Source organism: Manis javanica, chromosome 4 (genome assembly GCF_040802235.1).
Source record: "Manis javanica isolate MJ-LG chromosome 4, MJ_LKY, whole genome shotgun sequence".
Taxonomy (NCBI): domain Eukaryota; kingdom Metazoa; phylum Chordata; class Mammalia; order Pholidota; family Manidae; genus Manis; species Manis javanica.
In genome coordinates this window covers 31,457,445-31,477,002 of record NC_133159.1, presented here as the reverse complement: position 1 = coordinate 31,477,002, position 19,558 = coordinate 31,457,445, and the positions used below count along the sequence as shown (strand labels likewise).

The window sequence follows — 19,558 nt, the reverse complement described above, 5'->3', positions numbered from 1 at the left end:
GAACTAAATCCAGCCTTTCATTTATTTGAGGTACATTTTGAGCACCTACTATATGCCAGGGGATTGTGCTGGGGGACTGCACATGCCTCTCTTCATTTCACCCTCACAATAATCCAGTGGGGTAGATGCTGTTCTTGACCCCATTTTGCAGATGAAGAAACAGGAGCTCAGATGAATGAGCTGCAATTCATTCGATCATTTGTTCTTTCATCCAACTTTTACTAAAAGCCTGCTCTGGGCCAGGCTGCGGGCCAACTGCTGAGGACACGAAGATGAACAAGTCCTTGAGGAGACATGCCCATAAATTACTTTAATAACAACTCGGTACATGCTTTACAGACAAGCCAGTGGGAGCTGGAGGAGGAGCAACTGGCTCCCCTGGGGTTATGGGGATGGGCAGCTGACCTTCTGCGGGACCCTGCACCGCTAAAGTCCTTGTGCCCTATGTAGAGGTGGCATTTACAAGGCCTGGGTTCGAGTGTCGCTGCTATCAAGGCTTTTCCGTGTTTTCACAGAAAACCCCTTCATTCAATGAGCCTCCTTCTCCATCTGGAAAATAAAGAGATCCTGCGGCTCTGGGGGCCTAAAGCCCTGGCCCTCCCACCCTTTTCTGGTCAAGTCAAGCTTGGACCGAGCCAGGCCGGAACCTGAGCCTTGTACAGCTAGACCCAGCCCCTTGAAAAGTGCCAAACATCTCGCCCCAGAGCAGCACCCACAGCCTGCGGCGGGGCCCTGGGTCCAAAGGGCGAAGCTCCGGTCGAGGCCTCCTGGAGGCGTGGCACGGCCCGCCCAGAAGCGGCTCTTCCAGCCAGTGAGAGTCAGGGGGCGGGGAGAATCCCCGCCTCTTGATATAAAATGTCACTGAGTCTGGGTACGCGCGGCTCGGCGGTCTCACAGCGGGACCCGGTCGGTGTGCGAAGTCCTTGCCGCCGGAGCTGCGGCAGAAGCTCTGGTTTCCGTGCGTCCCGGGCCGGGCTGGAGCACGGATCGGCCCCGGCTTTCCTTTGCGCGGCCGCGCTGCGGGGAGCACACGGGGCTCGGATTCTTCGCCGCAAAGGAGCAGCAAGCCAGGACCGAGGACTGCCCGTTCTGACCAACCGCCCGCCGCCCCTGCAGGCAGCCGGCCTGCCGCCATGGCCGACCACCTGATGCTCGCTGAGGGCTACCGCCTGGTGCAGAGGCCGCCACCCTCCGCGCCCCACCAAGGCCCTCACGCGATCCGGACGCTGCAGCCGTTCGCGGGTGCGGGCCTGGACAGCGGGTTGCGACCGCGCGGGACCCCTCTCGGCCCGCCACCACTGCCCCCCCAACCCGGGGCCCTGACCTACGGAGCCTTCGGGTCGCCGGCCGCCTTCCAGCCCTTTGCGGCCGCGCCGCCGCCGACTGTCTGCAGCGCGCACCTGCAGCCGACGACGACGCTGTACCCAGGCCGTGCGACCGCGCCCCCCGGCACCCCAGGAGTTAGCCCCGGCCTGCAGCCGGCTCCAGACGCCCCGGCTCCACCGCCGCTGCCGCCCGCGCACGCCTTGGGCTGCATGGACGCCGAACTCATCGACGAGGAGGCTCTGACGTCGCTGGAGCTGGAACTCGGGCTGCACCGCGTGCGTGAGCTGCCCGAGCTCTTCTTGGGCCAGAGCGAGTTCGACTGCTTCTCGGACTTGGGGTCAGCGCCGCCCGCCGGCTCAGTAAGCTGCTGAGCGCGGCCGGGCTCCTGCCTGGCGTGCCAGAGAGGACAAGGGGGCCTGACTGCCTGCCGGACTCCGCACAAAGCGCCTGGGCCCTGCACACACCCTCCGTGAGGGTGGAGGCAGCCAGTTACCGCGCAGAGCTCAACCCCGGGCTGGGACGCCTGGCCTCACTCTACGCCCTGCCCCCTGCAGGGTGACAGTTTGGCTTCACCTCTCTTGTCTCCGTGTCTCGGTGGTAAAGTGAAGGGGATTGGGCCCCCTTTCGGTCTCCCCATTCTTGGATTGTATCCTCCCCTCTTGGACTCTCCACCACCCCAAACCCCAGTCTGAGTCCCTCCAGGCTTCTGCCTGCTAACCCTCTCTCCTTGCGCAACCCACTGTGGTCACTGGGTCCTTGGAGCCATCCATCCACCTGGCCTCCAGCCCTCTCCCCACCTCCACTGCCTTAGGGAGGGGACAATAGTACAGGCCTAACCCCTGCAGGGTGAAGCAATGTCCCATGTGGCCTCCAAAACCAAAATAAAACTGGGTCACTACAGTCTTGTGTTTTCATTTCCTTATCACTCCAACCCTTGACTATATTTGGCTTCTAGAATCCTGAGGCTATCGGGGACCCTGGGAGGACTGGAGGCCACAGCCCTGGCAGTGCCCAGGAGAGGAAACTGACAGTTTCTTTTGAAAATGTCTCAGAGTTATGCAACTGTTTTGTCACAATCTAGAAGGCAGAGGCTGCCGTCAGGTGGCAAAATCACCCAAGGACATCAACAGTGGACTTCCCAGCTCCTGGGATGGCAGGAGAGCCTGGTGGTGCTACCCTCACCTGTTTACCCAGGGCAGTGTGGAGGCCAGAGGGCAGCTGGGTGGTACCTGAGGATTCAGACAGTCCTGGCTTGGGACTGTGGCTCTCTGCCTTCTCCAAGACAGCATCCATTCAGTCTTCTTAGGCTATTTCCTCAGAGAGAGATGGTTCCAGTTTCTGGGTTATGAGGATGAAATACAATGTGAGGCCTGTAGCACTGTGCCAGTCACTCAGGCAGCCCTCTATAAATGATAGTGATTATTCTACAGAAAGGTGTCAGCTTTAGACCCTGTGCCAACCTGATACATGCCTTCATGGAGTCACAGTCCATGAGGAAGTAGGAGAGTAACAGGCTTGAAAATCACTCACCCTGGTGCAAGGAAGAGTGCATCAAGACTAGAAAACAGGATGGTCAAGCAGGCAAACCCAGAGGAGGGAGTAGTTTCATCTGTTTGGAGTGGGATCAGTCTAGGTTTCAGGGAGTTGGTGACATTTCCTGTGAGGAGCAGAGCCTTGAATAGTGAATACATCTTTAGGAGTTGGAGAAGGTGGCCTTCAAGCGAAGAGCCTGTTCAAAAGCAGGGAGGAATATAAGTACAGACATATACCAGGAAACCGTGGGGTCTCTAGAACATACAGCAAAGATCTAATGGCTTTACAGCAACTTTGTGAAGTAGGAAGAGCCCCCATTCCACAGATGAGGGACGTGGAGCTCGCCCAGGCCCGGCAGGATTTGGCATCAGTCCTGATCGCCAGAGTGCGCTCCTGGCCACCCTCTACTTTTGAGTCTCTGGAGTGATCCCCAGGTGCTTCAGGGGTATGAGAGAAGGACTGAAAGAGAGAGCCTGAAGGCAGGGAGGAGGCCAGGTCAGAGACACCAAAGACCAGGCTAGGCCAGAGCAGCCGGTCTGGAGAGGAAAGAATGAACTTCAGAGACCGTGGAGAGGAACACAGAGCTGAGTTCTGTCTCCAGTGTTTGGGCTTCACTTGCGCCAAGCTTGTTGGTTGACATGATGCCCTCCAGCCTGTGAGCCCACTCAGAGCACACTGTGGCAGGCCTAGCTGGAGCCACCAGCACATGGAGTGGGCAGCAGGAGGTGTTTGGAAAAATGAATAAAGGTCTCTCTTTAGATAATGGAGATTTCTGGGACAGGATGGGGAGGAAGGTCAGAGAGACTTCTGGAAAGAGACTGGCCTGAGTTCCTGGCTTAGGAAAGCTAGCGTTTGACCTGGCTTTGCTCAGAATCCCAGACCAGAGATAGAAATGAAGGGGCTGGATTGGGATGGGAGGACCTGGACACTATCTTGATTCCCTTATTTCTGGGCCTCAGTTTCTCTGCCAGTAAAATGGGGCTAATATCTCTGCCCTGCTCTTTCATAAGGTAATAAGCCTCACAATAAGTGAGGAGCAAATTCATGGATTCCACTCCAAAGTGCTATCCATATGGAAGGGATTACAATGGAAACCCAACACCTGCCTCTTTCTAGAGTGAAAGGGCCTGGATAGAAGAGGGAGTCCAGCTGCTGAGCTAGTCGTCCCATCCTTTCCAGTGAGCTGCTGACAAGTTGGACAGCACACAGCTGGACAGAGAAGCTAAGACGGGGCCTACCACCTGGATCCCCAAATCCCTGACACCCTTCAGAGGATTCCAACTCTCCCAGCTGGAGAGGAGGATGGAGCTTCCTTCCTGCCAGCACTTAGAGGCTTGTAGTCTGACAGCCCTGGGATCCAGTTCAGGAAGCAGCTCCTACTAGCTGCCTGACCTCGAGTCTTGGTTCTCCTAAGGTAATCACACCAGCTTCCTTTGGATCCAGTGAATACCTCTCTCTTCTCTGGGACCACCTCCTAAGGCAGCCTGTTATCCTTGGTCCTGTGGATTGTATTCCCATACCTGGGCTGGGTCTCAGGGTTGGGGTTCAGGCTCCCTTGGGGTTGAGAACTGAGTCGTGGCACAGACAAGACATTTTTCCATCTTTTTTTTCCCTTTTCATAGGCAAGTTTCCCCAGGCTGAAGTTCATTATTTTGAATCATCTTCTGATTGACTGGGTTTCATTACCAAGTAGATTTTTGTTTTTGTTTTTTCAAGGAAAGTCTTACCTCTCTTGAACTCATCTATAAAATGGAGGTGCTAATAGTGTCTCTCTCAAAGTGCTATAGAGGAGATTAAATGGATTCAGATAAGGTGTTTAGAAACAGTGTAGTTTATAGTTTATCATCCCTGTGCCCTGGCTTTTCAGGAGTACCTTTATAGTAGAGCCTTTAAAGGCTGTGTTTTAACCAGCTGGTATCAGGTTACCCCAAAGGTAACCCGATTGCAGGTTGGGGTCCCCAGAAAGCAGAGTGGATGGTATTTAGCTTGCAAGAAGTTGTTTAGGAGCACCCCAGGGGTCAGCATCTGTGGAAGGGAGGGGACGGAGCAGAAGTAAACAGACAAAGCTACAAAACAGACCCAACATGAGCCTTGCTCGGGAAGCTCTGAAGCTAGAAGCTTCAGAATTATCCTAAGTTGGGCCATTATACTCTCTCCCATCAGTCACTGGAGGGGGCTGCCTAGGGAAGTGCTGTGACTCTGGGGAGGCAGCCCTCCACTGCCGAGCAAAACTAGAGGAGCTGCCGGGGGAAGGATGTCTGCTGGCAGCACGCCCAGTGCCTGGGGCAACAATCTACGGACAGTGTCCATCAGAGCCCAGGGTGGTGACAAGGGTGTCATAAGAGTCATAACAAGTGTCTCCTCAAATCTGTGCTCTGGGTGCCTCGTTTGCCTCTCTCCCTAGTGTCACACCTGACTAGCACCTCTATTAAAGGAAAAAAATTTCTTTTTAAGGAATATCAACCTTAAAAGGTTAATGTAATGAGACTCTAAAGTATCTGATACATTCCCAATAATTGAGAACTGCCATCATCCTTATCCTCATCATCGCTCCCAGTCAGCTAAGTGTTTAATAGTCATTTGTTAAATAACTTAAATGAATAGTCTGATCCTCATCTTTCCCAGGCAGCTTAGCTTGTTTAGCTGATTACTAAATAATTCCCTTGAATTCCTTAATCCATCCTTCCCTAAATCTTTGCCACCCTCCTGTTAGAAGCGCTGGATCAGGATTACTGCTGACTGTAAGACTCTGTCAGAACTTGATGAGGACCTACTGTGTGGGGGCATGATGGGACCAACAGCACCCAATAGGTGTTCTTTCTCTTCCAGCCTCTCCTCTAACTGCCACCTACCCCTGTGAAGAGCACTGTTAGCTATTTTTACCTCCATTGCAGAGGTCAGGAGATTAGGGCTCAGATAGTAAATTACTCCTCCAAGTCACTCCAGTAAGAGGTGGGGGAGCATGCCCACTCTGGTATATCCAGGGCCCTTCCCCTCCCCAGGCTGGGGCTGGCCCAGGGCCTGAGCCTGAGTGGAGCTAGAGCTGAGTCCCAGGCCTGGTTCTGTCACTTTGTGGCCATGGGAGGCAGAAGTCACTGAGTCTCTTAAGGCGTCAGTTTCTTCTTCTCTACAGTGGGGAGCATCATCCCATTGGTATATGTGCAAGAATACAGGCAAGACTGGGTTTCTGAGAGCACATTGCAAACAGGTGGTGCTGCTTGATCAGGGTGGGTGAGGGGTGAATAGCCATGACCTCCACCCCTAGGCAACTGATCTGGAGAGAGGAGACCTGCACGCACTTTGGAACTTGAGACCTGCGCCAGCCTGGAGTGTGCAACACAGGATCCATGTTGGTCTTCCAAGCAGGTGCTGCTGAGCAGCTTAGGGCCTGGGAAGCCCTGCAGGCTGGTGGTGATGGAAGAACAGGATGTTGGTCAACTTGGGGAGGATATCCACATGAAGCCCTAGGGCCAAAGCATGCCCCCACAGATAGAGGGAACAAAGGAAGCTACTCTAAGCTCACCTGTCAAATGGGGACACCACAGGCTTCTTGGGAATGAACTAAGGTGATAGTAAGTCCTTGCTCCTTGGAGTTGCTCAGATGCTAGAAAACAGTACCACAGGGACAGGAGGGAAGAGCCTTGTCCCAGCCAGCCTCCAGGTACCTTCCCACCCCCCACTGCAGCCACCCAGGCTCTGAATACACGATGCTCCTTATGCCCCTGTATTTCCACCATGCTGTTCCTTGGCCTGGAAAACCCTCCCCAGGGCCCCTTCCACTGTGAAAGGCCTAGTCCATCATATATCTGAGTTGATGAGGAGTCCTTCCCGCTAGACTGTAAGTTTCTGAGGACAGAGCCCAATTCATCATCATCCCCACTCCCCCTTGTGTGTGGCTCATAGTGGGTACCAGTTAGCACTGGAGTGAGTGACTGCTTCCTGGCCCTGAGCTGGGAGCCTTGACTGAAAAATGGCCCAGAGCTGGTGTCCAAGTTGGAGCTGGGAGCTGGGGAGCTCTAGACCCAGCTCAACTATGAATGTGTGACCCTAGCTTATTTGAGCTATCTCAACTCTGTAGGCTGAGCACCATGTTCCCCGCCCCTCCTACCTCCGTGGGCACTGCTGGCTCCAGGCAGTGCAGCAGGACTGAGGGAGGAGGACAGGGACTGCAAGGCTCCCCTAACCTCCTGGTGGGCCAGCAAGCAGCAGTTCTGATGTGCACTTTCTGCTCCAGGCCTCACAACAACTCCTGAGTGGGTGTAATCATTGGCCTCATTTTATTCTGCTGGCCTCATTCTAGGCAGCTGAGGCTCCAAGAGGTTAAGCAAACTACTCAATGATGCACAGGGCTCTTGCGAAGAGGTTGCTGTTGTTTGTAGGATGAGTGGAGGTCAGACAGCAATAAGCATGAAGTCCAGATATCCCCCACGGAGGAGGGTGCAGCTGTGACCAGGCAGGAAGTCCTCCACAGCCCATCACAGGGTGGTCTCCAAAGGGACTTACTCCATTGCCTCTTCCCAGTGAGCAGCACCAGCTGGGGGCTCTGTCATAAAATTGGCACATCTGGCCAGCAGGACCCTCTCCCCTGGCACCCACCACAGCCTAGCCTGGCCTGACAGAGAATGTGAGCAGTCATTGTTAGTTTTTAAAACACACACATAGTTTTTAGTCAAAATTAATAGATGCTTGAGTCAAAATCATTTCAACCAATTTAGAAATTACAAAAAGTAAAAGACCCCCAAGTTTTTCCACCCACATACATATAATGTGTACATTAAGTTACATGTTTTATACACATACATAATATACATCTCTTTTTCATAAATGACAAACTTTTATATAACTGAAAAAGTTGGGGTCTTTTACTTGAAGTTGGGGAGCATAATTCCCCCTACTTTATTCTTCCTTCTCAGGATTGCTTTGGCTATTCAGGGTCTTTTGTGGTTCCATATGAATTTTAGGACGATTCTCTTTAGTTCATTGAAGAATGCTGTTGGTATTTTTATGGAATTGCATTAAACCTATAGATTGCTTTAGGCAGGATGGCCATTTTGACAATATTAATTCTTCCTATCCATGAGCACAGGATGTGTTTCCATTTATTGGTGTCTTCTTTAATTTCTCTCATGAGTGTCTTTGAGTTTTCAGAGTATAGGTCTTTTCACTTCCTTGGTTAGGTTTATTCCTAGGTATTTTATTCTTTTTGATGCAATTGTGAATGGAACTGTTTTCCTGATTTCTCTCTCTGCTAGTTCATTGTTAGTGTATAGGAATGCCACAGATTTCTGTGTATTAATTTTGTATCCTGCAACTTTGCTGAATTCAGATATTAGATCTAGTAGTTTTGGAGTGGATTCTCTAGGGTTTTTTATGTACAATATCATGTCATCTGCAAACAGGGACAGTTTGTCTTCTTCCTTGCCAATCTGGATGCCTTTTATTTCTTTGTTTTGTCTGATTGCCGTGGCTAGGACCTCCAGTACTATGTTGAATAGGAATGAGGAGAGTGGGCATCCTTGTCTTGTTCCCGATCTTAAAGGAAAAGCTTTCAGCTTCTTGCTGTTAAGTATAATGCTGGCTGTGGGTTTGTCATATAGGGCCTTTATTAAGTTTAGGTACTTGCCCTCTATATCCATTTTGTGTACTTCATTCTTTTTAATGACTGTATTGTGTATAATCTACTTAACCAGCTTCCTATTGATGCTTCCTACATTTCACTGATACAAATGATGCTACAAGGAGCATACTTGTATACTGAGCCTTGAACACATGTGGGAACATCTTTGTAGGGTGGATTCCTAGAAGGGGAATTACTGGATCAGAAAAGATAAGCAAATACAACTGTGATAGCCACTGCCAAACTGCTCTCTGAGAGGCTGATCCCATTCCCCTTCCTGCCAATTCTGTGTGAATGCCTGCCGGCTCACACCCGGCACTCTATTACACACTAGCAATGTCTTTAATTTTTACCTCTCCAAATTAAAAAATAAGGTTATTTAATTTCTATTTCTTTATCAGCAAAGATATTAATTGCCTATTTGTATTTCTTCTCCTAAGAATTACTTGTCATACCTTTGCCCATGTTTCTACTAGGTCATTTTTTTTTAATTGATTTCTGAGTTCATTATATATTATGAGTAGTAAACCTTTCTCTTTTGTAAATGCTACAAACACTCTCTCACAATCTCTTGCTGGTCATTTGACTTTGTTGTTGATGTCTTTTGCCTTTCAGAAGTTATTAATTTTTATGTCATTAAATCTCTATTTTTTCCCTCAATAGCGTCTATGGTTTTAAATAAGGACAGAAATGGTTTGGTTTTCTTCAAACATAGTTGGACACACCTGTGAAGTTGTGTCTACCTGGGCTGTGCACCCAGAAAGCAAGGGTAACAGACTAGCCACAGGTGCTGAGGGACAAGCCCAGGGCTTGGGATCATACAGACCTGAATTTAAATTCTGGCCTTAAACTTCATATATGACATCTGGCAAAGGCAATTTACCACCATGAGCTTCTGTTTTTGTTTTTCTTTCTAATCTAAAATGCATACAGATACATAACATCGAACTGGTCAAATTAAATAACTAAAGTCTGATGTGCCCAGCTCGCTGCCTGGCACGCAGGAATCTCCCAGGGAGTGAATGCTGTTTCCAACATTAGCTCTCTAGGTGCTGAGTAAGCAGTAGCTGTTCATAGTGTCCAGAAAAGAAGGCCAGAGTGAGGAGGGTGACTTAAAACCATGTCCCACATAAATGGCGGAAAGACGATCTTCCGCCTGCAGAGGGACACCCACAGGCAGAAGTGGGCATTGGTTCTTCATGCCTTCCTGGATCCAGCACCCTTCTCCTGTAAAAGGTTTCCCCAAATTTCCTTTGAAGAACCACCTCTCCTTCATTTGGTTTGGGTGAGTCTGCCTGTTCCCTTACATGTGATTCAAAATAAAATAATACTAAACTGTAAGATTAGTGTAAGGAATCCCAAAAAATTCTTCAGTTTTCCACAACTGTTTTGAAAGAGCAATGCTTCATCTCCTCCTCCTCCTTCTCCCATTCTTCTTTGTGTCAAAGTCTTTCCTATTTGCAGCTAGTGCCCTACACCCATGAGCTGTCTGCCTGTTAGGTCACCCAGTATTGACTCATAATGTCTCACCTAACACCCTAATGATCTGACAATATATTATTATTCCTGGTTATGTAGAACCTGGAAACTGAGCAAAGAAATCAAGGCTCATGGAGGTGAAGTGACTTGCCTATTATGACACAGCTGGTAATTTATTGAGTTAAAAGATTTAATGTATTTAGGATAATATGCAGTGTAAGAGATATTTAACTGTTAGCTCCACTGCTATATCAGAGGGAGCCAGAAAAAATTTTAAGTAGCTTAAAGAGCAGAAAATTTTTTAAGTAGCTTAAAGAAAAGAAAATATTTCTTCCTAGCTCCCCCCAATTATTTAGACCCAGATTGCTTCCTTCTTTTTGTTCTGTCATTCATAACCCCAACCTCATGAGCCAAGATAGCTGGTTAAACTCCAAGTCGGCTTTTTTTTGTCCGTGGGGTGGACGCTGGGTCATAGACCCCTCCACATCTGGCTCTCAGGAAGAAGAGAGCAAGGAGGTGAGCACAAGCAACGTGTTAAGGCCCCATACACGCACGTTACTCCCACATTACTTCCACTCATATTCTCTTGAAAAGAATTTAGTCACATGATCACTCTTAGCTGCAAGGGAGACTGGGAAATGTGGTTTCTATGGCAGCCATGTGTTCATCAACAACTCACTTACTACAGAACATGGAAAAGATGAAGTTTAGTGGACAACCAGAAGTCTGTACCATAGCAAGTAGTGGTATTAAGTGGCTTAATTGAGATTAGAACTCAAGTCTCACCCCAGAGGACTTGGTGGAGGCAGGAGAGGATGTCAGAGGCCCGAGTCCTATATAAAGAGAACTGTTGGAACTTAGAAGAACCTGGATAATTCACTTCTCTTTTTTGAGTCTCAGTTTCCTTATCTGTAAAATGGGGATAATCATAGGACTAACCCATGAGTTGCTGCTGTGAAAGGACTTACCAAAATTTGTGACATCTACTAGTGTCCACATGGTAGAATGAATGGGGTAGAATTAGTCATGAGCACATGAAAGAAAGAAATTCCAGGGGAGGTGACAATGTGTGCAGTGCAATGGCCAGGTGGCACAAATGAATAAGGCTTGACTGGGAGAGGCAACAAGTACAGTAAGGTGGAGAACCATGTAGCATGTAGGTCAGAGGAACAAGGGATATACTTAAAGAAAGCAAGCATCAAAAAAAAAAGAAAGAAAGAAAGCATCAAAGAAGGATGACCCTTGAGAGGCAGGCTGAAGACTTTCAAGTTAAACCTGCTGGTAGTGGGAAGACATGGAGTATATGAGCAGAATGGAAAGAGTTAGGTTTGTATTCCGGAAAGATCACTATGACTGCTGTGAGCAAAATGGATTCAAGAGGGTCACAGTGGAGAAATGGAGAACCCTGAGAAAGCTGTCACATTGACTCAAGTAATGATGAGGGCCCTAGGACAAGAGGTGGCCAAGTGGGGTAGATGGGAAAGACAGAAGTAATAGGCCTTAAGAGAGATTTGGTTTGAGAAAGCATGAAACATATACCTCAACACCAAAAAAACCATATAACCCGATTAAAAAATGGGCCAAGGACCTGAAGAGACATTTTTCCAAAGAAGAAATACAGATGACCAACAGGCACATGAAAAGATGCTCTACATCACCAATCATCAGGGAAATGCAAATCAGAACCACAGTGAGATATCACCTCCCACCAGTTAGAAAGGCCACCATCCAAAAGACAAGAAATAACAAGTGTTGGCGAGGACGCGGAGAAATGACAACCCTCCTACACTGTTGGTGGGAATGTCAATCAGTGCAGACACTGTGGAAAGCAGTATGGAGGTTCCTCAAAAAACTAAAATTAGAAATGCCATATGACCCAGCAATTCCACTTCTAGGAATTTACCTGAAGAAAAACAAAATCAGGGATTTTGCACCCCTGTGTTTATTGTCACATTATTTATAATAGCCAAGGTATGGAAACAACCAAAGTGTCCATCAATAAATGAATGAATAAAGAAGATGTGGTACATATACACAGTGGAATATTATTCAGTCATAAAAAAGAAATTATGCCATTTGCAACAACATGGATAGATCTAGAAGGTATTATGCTCAGTGAAATAAACCAAGCAGAGAAAGACAAATGCCATATGATTTCACTTATTTGTGAAATATAAAAACAAAACAAAACAAAATGAACAAAATAGCAGTAGACTCATAAATACTGAGAAGTGACTGGTGGTTACCAGGGGGAAGGGGGAGGGGGATTAAGGGGCACAAAAATTCTCAGTCATAATAAATTGGTCACAGGGATTGAAGTACAGCATGGAGAATATAGCCAATGATTCTGTAACATCTGCCTATATTGACAGATAGTAGCCGCACTAGTTAGTCAGGGTGAGGATTTAATAATACGGGTAACTGTTGAACCACTGTTTGTATACTTGAAACCAATATAAGATTGTATATCATGACACTCCAATAAAGAAAAAAAAAGAAAAAGCATGGAACATAATGTCTGGCATAAGTAGACACCCTTTTGCTGAATGAACTCCATACCCAGATTATTTAGGCTAAGGGGTGTAGCTTTAGGTGACAGAATAAGAGCAGTTTAACTAAAGTGGATGAGGGAGGCAGTCTAGGACTGGTGTGGTTATCAGTGTCAATAACCAGGTTTGTCTACTTTAGCGCTTTGTCATTCACAGATTAAACCTCCTGGTCCCAAAGGGCTGGCCCAGATATTACATCAACATTCCGGCCAAAAAGGAGGAGAAAAGAGGGGAAGGGCAGTTTCTGGAGGTTGCTCACATCTAGCCACAAAAGAGGCTCAGAAATATAGTCTTTATTCTGGGTGGCCCAGTGTTTAAGCTGAATTTAGAGATCCTACTACTAAGGAAGAAGGTGGGAATGGATATCAAGGACAACCTGCTGTCTTCATATGGCCTGTTGAAGTGGAGGTTACAGGAAAAAGAGTAGCCAGAAATGATTCCCAGACATGTGGCTTGGAGGACAGGGTGGCTCTTCCCTGGGGTGGGACCCAGGAGGAGGAGCAGGTTGGGGACTGTAGGATAAGATCAGAATGTACATGTTAGGTCATCTGGGGTTGATGTCCAGGTGGAAGCAGGAAGGACAAATGGACCGAGTCAGTGGTGATATCAGAACTGAGAAAAAATGTGCTTTGGTATTATGCACATCAGTGGTTGCCTTAGGAATGATGATGCAGTGTAATAAGAGAAAGTGTCCAAGGATAGAACATTGGGGAACACAGGCATTTAAGAGAAGGGAAAGGCAGGGACTGAGAAGGAGCAGCTGGTGAAGAAGAACCAGCAGAGAAGATGTCAGGAAAGCCCAGGCCATTGTTTCCCAAACAACGTGTGGACAGCAGCATCTATAGCTGCTGAAAGTCAGCTAAAATGAGGGCTGAAAAGAGGCTGTTCACTTTGTCAACCAAGAAGTGAAAGCCAACATTATCAGAGCAATTTCAGGGGTGCAGAGGGATGGGAGTCGGGCTGCAGTGGGTCAGCAGGAGGTGGGAAGAGAGAGGGAAGGATCAGCAAAGGCAGATGACTTCTGGACCTCATTGTTTTCAGGGGTCAAGTGACCCATGTCTGGGGCTTCTTGGCTGGGTTTTATCCCTGGGTTTGGGCCAATAGCTCTGGCTTGAGATGGGTTGCAACACCCCCCTCTGCTCAGGAGGTGGCAGCACCGTGCCAAGTGACACCACCTGGACCAACACTGCACATACATGAATTTTCAGGGAAATGAAGCTGAGTTCCCAGAACACCAAAGCATTGTGGGTTTTCGCCATCTTGTGCGGGAGCCCTGAGCAGAGGAAACGGAATGGAACTTGTAGTTCAAATCCTGGCTCTGTCACACTGACTGTGTGACCTTGAGCAAGTCCTGCTTCCTGGTTGGCACACAGGATGGTAACAAGCCCCAGCCCACGTCACAGGTCACTAGGAGTCTCTACCCAAGTGCTGTTGTGTCTGATGGTCTCGTGGGCAGACTCAGGGCAGGACCGGGCAGCGGAGACAGGCTCAGAAGCAGCGGGAGGGGCTCCAGACCAGAGGAGCCCAGGGAGACGCTTGTGGTCTTACAAGGATTGCACAATGCAGCGGTTTGGCATCAGGAAATCTGGGCTCAGATTTTGCAGGTGAGGGAACTGAGGCTCAAGCGGGGGGAGGAATGTCTTTCCCAGGGTCACATCCTCAAACGGGCAAAGGCATCAAAACCAAAATTTGGATCAGAATATGATGTTTAGTATTTTTTTCTGAAAGCACTGAAGTTGTATCATGGGGAAAATCAGACCTCTGTGGGACTTCTTTGCCACTGCAGTGTGGTTTTGTTTTCTGCCCTTAGGATTTCTGAGGGTGTCCCCCTCCCCGGTCCCTGTGTAGCCTGCATATTCTGAGCTCTGCTCCTTCCTCCTGGAGATGACACAGGGCGGGTTAAGGGCCGGAGAGGAAGAAGGGCCACCCGAGGACAAGCCTGGGAGTCAAGAGACTTGGGCTGAGCCCTGGTCTGGGCTCTGGCTTACAGTTTCCCCATCTGCAAAATGTGACCATTGAACCCCCCAGCCCCTGGGAGCCTTGGTGGCACTGGCTTTTTATGAAAGCTTTGGCTTCCCCTTGAGCTTCCCTAAACACCCCCCCTAAAACTGCCTCCTTGCAATGCTGGCATGATCCCATTTCCACTTTATTTTCTTCATATCAGTTATCAATCTCTGAAATTATCTTGGTTTTTTTGTTTGTTTTCTGTCTAGACAGTAATCTACTGTCTACTCCATGTGAGCAGGAACTTTGTGAGTTTGGGAAAACCCTGTGACCTTGGCACCCACCCAAAACAGTGCTTGGCGCATAGTTGAGATGAACCAACAATTATAGAATAAATGAATGAAGGTTAGAGAATGTAGCCTCTTCCTCTCTGAGGCAAGTCCTGGAGTCCCCATTTCTCAACCAATGAAGTGCTCAGCTCTGCCACTCCTCTCTCTCTCCCCGCCAGACATGCTGGTTCAACTAATGGGCCTCCATGGTGGGGTGTCCTGAGCCCAAAAGTCCAGCCTCCTTCCTGGCTGGCACTGCAACACCAAGCCAAGGTCTTTACTGACGCCTTGTGGCTGTGGGGACACATAACAAGGACTGGGAGGATTCCCCGGGTGGGAGGTGATCAATCCCAGGTGGCCCTGCTTCCTGCCTTTCCTGCCAACAAGCATTTATGAATCGCCTGTGTGCCTGGCATGGGTGGTGGTGATCATGGCCAACAAGAGGCAGATGCGCTGCTTGCCCTCCAGGAGTTGAAGGGACGCCTAGGGAAGGGCAGGCAGGGGAGGGCTCAGCAGGTCCAGCAGAGTAGCTGTGGGGAGTCTAGCCAGAGGAAGGGTAAGAGGTAAGGGCAGAACACACACCCGTTCTGAACAGGCAGCGCAGCCTGCACATCAGGATCCTCCTCCCATGGTATCTGCGGTCCAGCAATCCTTCCCCTTCCTTCCAGGAAATGCTCCATGTCTCCCACCCTCCTTAGAGACTGCGCAGCAAAAAGAGAAAGAGAAGAGGGGATGCCTGGTGCCCGAGAAGCTATTGGGACAAAAACAAAGGTGTTTAAGGAGAGTTTAAAGAACGTTCTGCTTTGTGATGTGCAATGTAAACCTTCAACCTCACTGCTTCCTGTAAAGTCCACCTTACTGACTATTAGTCAGGCCTCGCTGTGAAACAGCAAGCCCAACATCTCAGTGGCCTATAAAATCAAATATTATTTCACACTCCTGAGTCACTAGTCAACTGCAGTTCAGCTGATCCTGGCTGGGCCAAGCTGGACTCCTGACTTTAGTCGGATTCAGTGTCTCTCTCCATTACGGACCCACGATGAAGGAAAAGAGTCTATCTGAGTCTTCTCACGGTGGAGGAAGAAACTGAACTTGCCACGACTCTTACATCCTTGCCTTGGAACAAGTACACTGTTCTTCCCTTCCACGTCCCACTGGCCAAAGTGAATCCCAAGGCCTAGCCCAAAGCCAAAGGGGTGGTGGAGTGAATGCCACGGTGCTCATATCCCGGCTTTGGGACCTACACACCCATTCCCCAGCTGCTGGGAATCCTGCTGCTGGCACACAACTGTCACTGGGAATTACCCTTGTCATAGGGAACTGCCCCACCCAGGGGCAACTCATGGCCAGTGACTGGGCGATGCATAGAAACAAAGGCCTTCCTCCTTTCCTCAATTGGACACAGCACTGCAGGCTGTGTTCCAGAGCTCCTGAAGATCAGCAGATACCTCAGTTGAAATCATTGCAGATCCACTTCTCCCTCTGCCCAGCCCTGCCTTCCTGACATTCCTACAAATGAACCTCCTGGGAGCCCTCCTCAGTGTGAACTTTCTGCACACCACTGTCCATCTCATAATGTGTTTGGAGGAAACCCACCTATAAATCAGGCAGGGAAGTATGTTCCACCAAAGGTAGCCATGGCAATGACAAGGAGGGAAGACTTTTGGACAAATAATATAATGTACTATAATCATTAAAGAATGCCCCATGGCGATAGATCTGATTTGTTTTGGCTGCAACAAAATGCTGGACACATGTTCAAGGGTATGCAGGGTGAGAATCGAGGTCCCATTTTTTTGGTTTGCATTGGTTTGATCTTTTATACCAGGGCTCCAAATAGGTTATGTTATAGCAAAAATTCTGGGGTTAAACAAAAAGTTTCCAAACCACTTGGTTCCGTGATGTCTAGACATGTGTTTGGATCTGTCCAGTTTGGACAGGCATGCCCCAGAGTGGATTCTCAGCCCTGTGCATTTACAGCAGAAAAGGATCCTGGTGGGTGGGTCAAGTCCCCCCTTCAGATGTTATGTGCGGAATTGTGTCCCCTGCAAATTTATCCCTTGAAGCCCTACCCCCTAGTACCTCAGAATGTGACTGCATTTGAAGATGGGGCCTTTAAAATGGTAATTAAGTTAAAACAGGGTTGTCAGGGTGGGCCCTAAACAAATGTAACTGGTATCCATATGTAAAGAGATGAGGACACAGGGGTGTGTGTGTGTCGGGGGTGGATGGTGGAGACCAGACACATGCATGCACAGAGAAACAATCAAGTGAAGATACCGGAAGAAAATGACCATGGATAAACCAAGGAGAGAGGCCTCAGAATGAAACCAACCCTGCTGATACTTTCAGCCTCCAGAACTGGGAGGAGCAAACTTTCTGCTGTTTAAAGCACCAAGTTTGCAGCTTTCGTTCAGCAGCCTGGGCAAACTAATACAGTCCGAGAGCAGCTTCCACGGTCCTGCTGCACACCAGAGGTAGTGGGAGGGGACGACGTGCTCCTCAGCTTCTCAGAGGGAAAACAAAGGAGTTGTTTCAATAACTGGAACTGTCTAAAATATATGAAATTAATTATCTAAATTGGGAAATATGCAGCATGGGTTTTTTTTTATTTGCAAGGGTGTCAAAACTGCGACAGATTCAGAGCACCCCATATCCACGTGAGCTGAGCCCTGGTGGTGTTGCAGCCTCAGACTGCTAAGTACAGCTTCTGAGCCGGGGCCTCAGGAGGCCATATAGCTTTCTGCTTTCTTCTCTTGTTGTGTGAAGATGCCCAGTCTGTCTAATTGACTGGTGGATGAGAAGCCATATAGCCCGTCCACGGACCAACCAGCATGCTAACAGCAGGGGGGTGAGGCCATCGCAGACCATCTGGCCCCAGTCAAGATGCCAGATGATGGCAACCACATGGCCAATCCCAGGTGAGACCCACAAAACTGTTCAGCTGAGTCCAAATTGCTGACCCATGGAACCAAGAGTAAATAAAATGGTTGTAGTTTAAAGCTATTATGGTTCAGGATGAATTGTTATGTAGCATTAAATAAATGACACAGGAAGCTAAAATCGTATCTCCTCTCAAGGCCGTATTTGATGACTGTCTGGGGACTCCTGTAGCCACCTGCAAACCATCCTTGCTAAGCCAGACAAACTTAGAAGATCCAGAGTGGCGTGTGCATTGGGTAATTGTGCATCTGTCTCCCCCGGGGACTGGATGACCTCAGGCAGTAACTGGTCTCCTGCGTCTGTTCATCCTGTGTATTGTGCTGAGCCAGGATCTGACATAGAGCAGGTGCTCTGTAGACAGCTACTCAATTAGTGAAACGCTATGGGACTTTCTAGGTTACTAACATCTCCTATCAAGATAGCTGCAGCAGTATCCTAACTAGTCTCCCTGCACCTGGGCTTGCTCCCTCAAATCCATCTTCCATGCTGGGAAGAAAACTTTCTAAAGCGCAAATCTATTCTGGTTTAATCCTTGGTCAAAATATGTAATTCACTCCACACAGCAGTTAAATTCTATCTCTTTGGAATGATTTATGAATCCTGCAAACCTTGACGTCTAATTCTAATGTCCCATCTTGCACACTCTTTCCCTTGCTGTCTGGACCCAGTCACAGAGATTTCTTTCTGTTCATGTACCACACTCTCTGGTGCCTCCGGACCTTTACACATGCTCTGCTCCCTAGCTGGAACATACACCAAAACCTAGTTCCCAAGCCTGCCTAAATCCTATCACCCTTCCAGTACATTTGGCTGTCCACTTCACCTGGACTGAGCAATTACAGGAAGTATGGATCTACACTGGTTTCTGGGCAGTGGCTAATGGTCAAGAGACTTGGCACAGAATGAAGAATTGGTGATAAGACTTGGGAAGAAACACTTAGATGGACTTTCAGAAATAAACACAGAGTGTGAAGATATTTCTATCCCAAATAAAATCTCACCATGGCGGAGGAGGCCCTCACCTGGTCAATCAGGTGGCTAAGATGACCCATCCCATGGGTGTCAGGCAGCCTCTCTCTGCAGTCCCTCCCATGCTTGCTTAACATGCTCTCGTACAACGGGGTCATGGTGGTGAGAATGGAGACTATTTATGGGTTCAATAATATGGGTTTGTCTCACCAAGGCGCATCTGGATAATGCCACTACTAAGTCCAATCTACCACCAGCAGAGACAAATGTGGTATACCCAATATATCACCATTCTGCAGGATTTCATCTGGCCACCTGGTGTCAGGTTGACTACACTGGATCCTTTCCATCATGGAGTGGGCAGCGGTTTATCCTCATTAACACAGCCAGAATATAAGGTTTCAGGAATCATAGGAGGTGGTGGGAGTGGCTTCTCTCACTGTTATCCCAAATAACCCACAGTATTAGTTTCCTGTGGTTGCCATAACAAATCACTATAAACTTGGTGGCTTAAAACAACAAAATTCATTCTCTCACTGTTCTGGAGGCCAGAAGTTCAGCATCAACTTCGCTGGCCTTAAATCAGTGTGTCAGCAGGGCTGCTCTTTCTCCAGAGCTCTAGGCGAGAATCCATTCTTTGACTCTTCCAGCTCCTGGTGGCTGCCAGCATTCTTTTGCTGTGGCCACATTACTCCAATCTCTGCTTCACCCCTCATATTGCCTCCTCCTCTTGTGTGTCTGAGATTTTCCTCTCTTACAAGACTCTTGCAATTGGATTTACAGCCTACTGGATAATCCGGATAATCTCCCAATGTCAAGGTAATTAATTTAATCCAATCTGCAAAAATCCTTTTTCCTTACAAGGTAAC

General features: G+C 48.4%; 1 protein-coding gene across 1 annotated transcript; it reads left to right on the top strand.

The window, feature by feature from the left end:
- The first annotated feature begins 849 nt into the window (after positions 1-849).
- CITED4 (Cbp/p300 interacting transactivator with Glu/Asp rich carboxy-terminal domain 4) lies at positions 850-2,226 on the top strand. The gene has a single exon (XM_017670576.3). It carries the CDS (start codon positions 1,134-1,136, stop codon positions 1,695-1,697), a length of 564 nt encoding a protein of 187 aa, XP_017526065.2. The 5' UTR covers positions 850-1,133; the 3' UTR covers positions 1,698-2,226.
- The last annotated feature ends 17,332 nt before the right edge of the window (positions 2,227-19,558 follow it).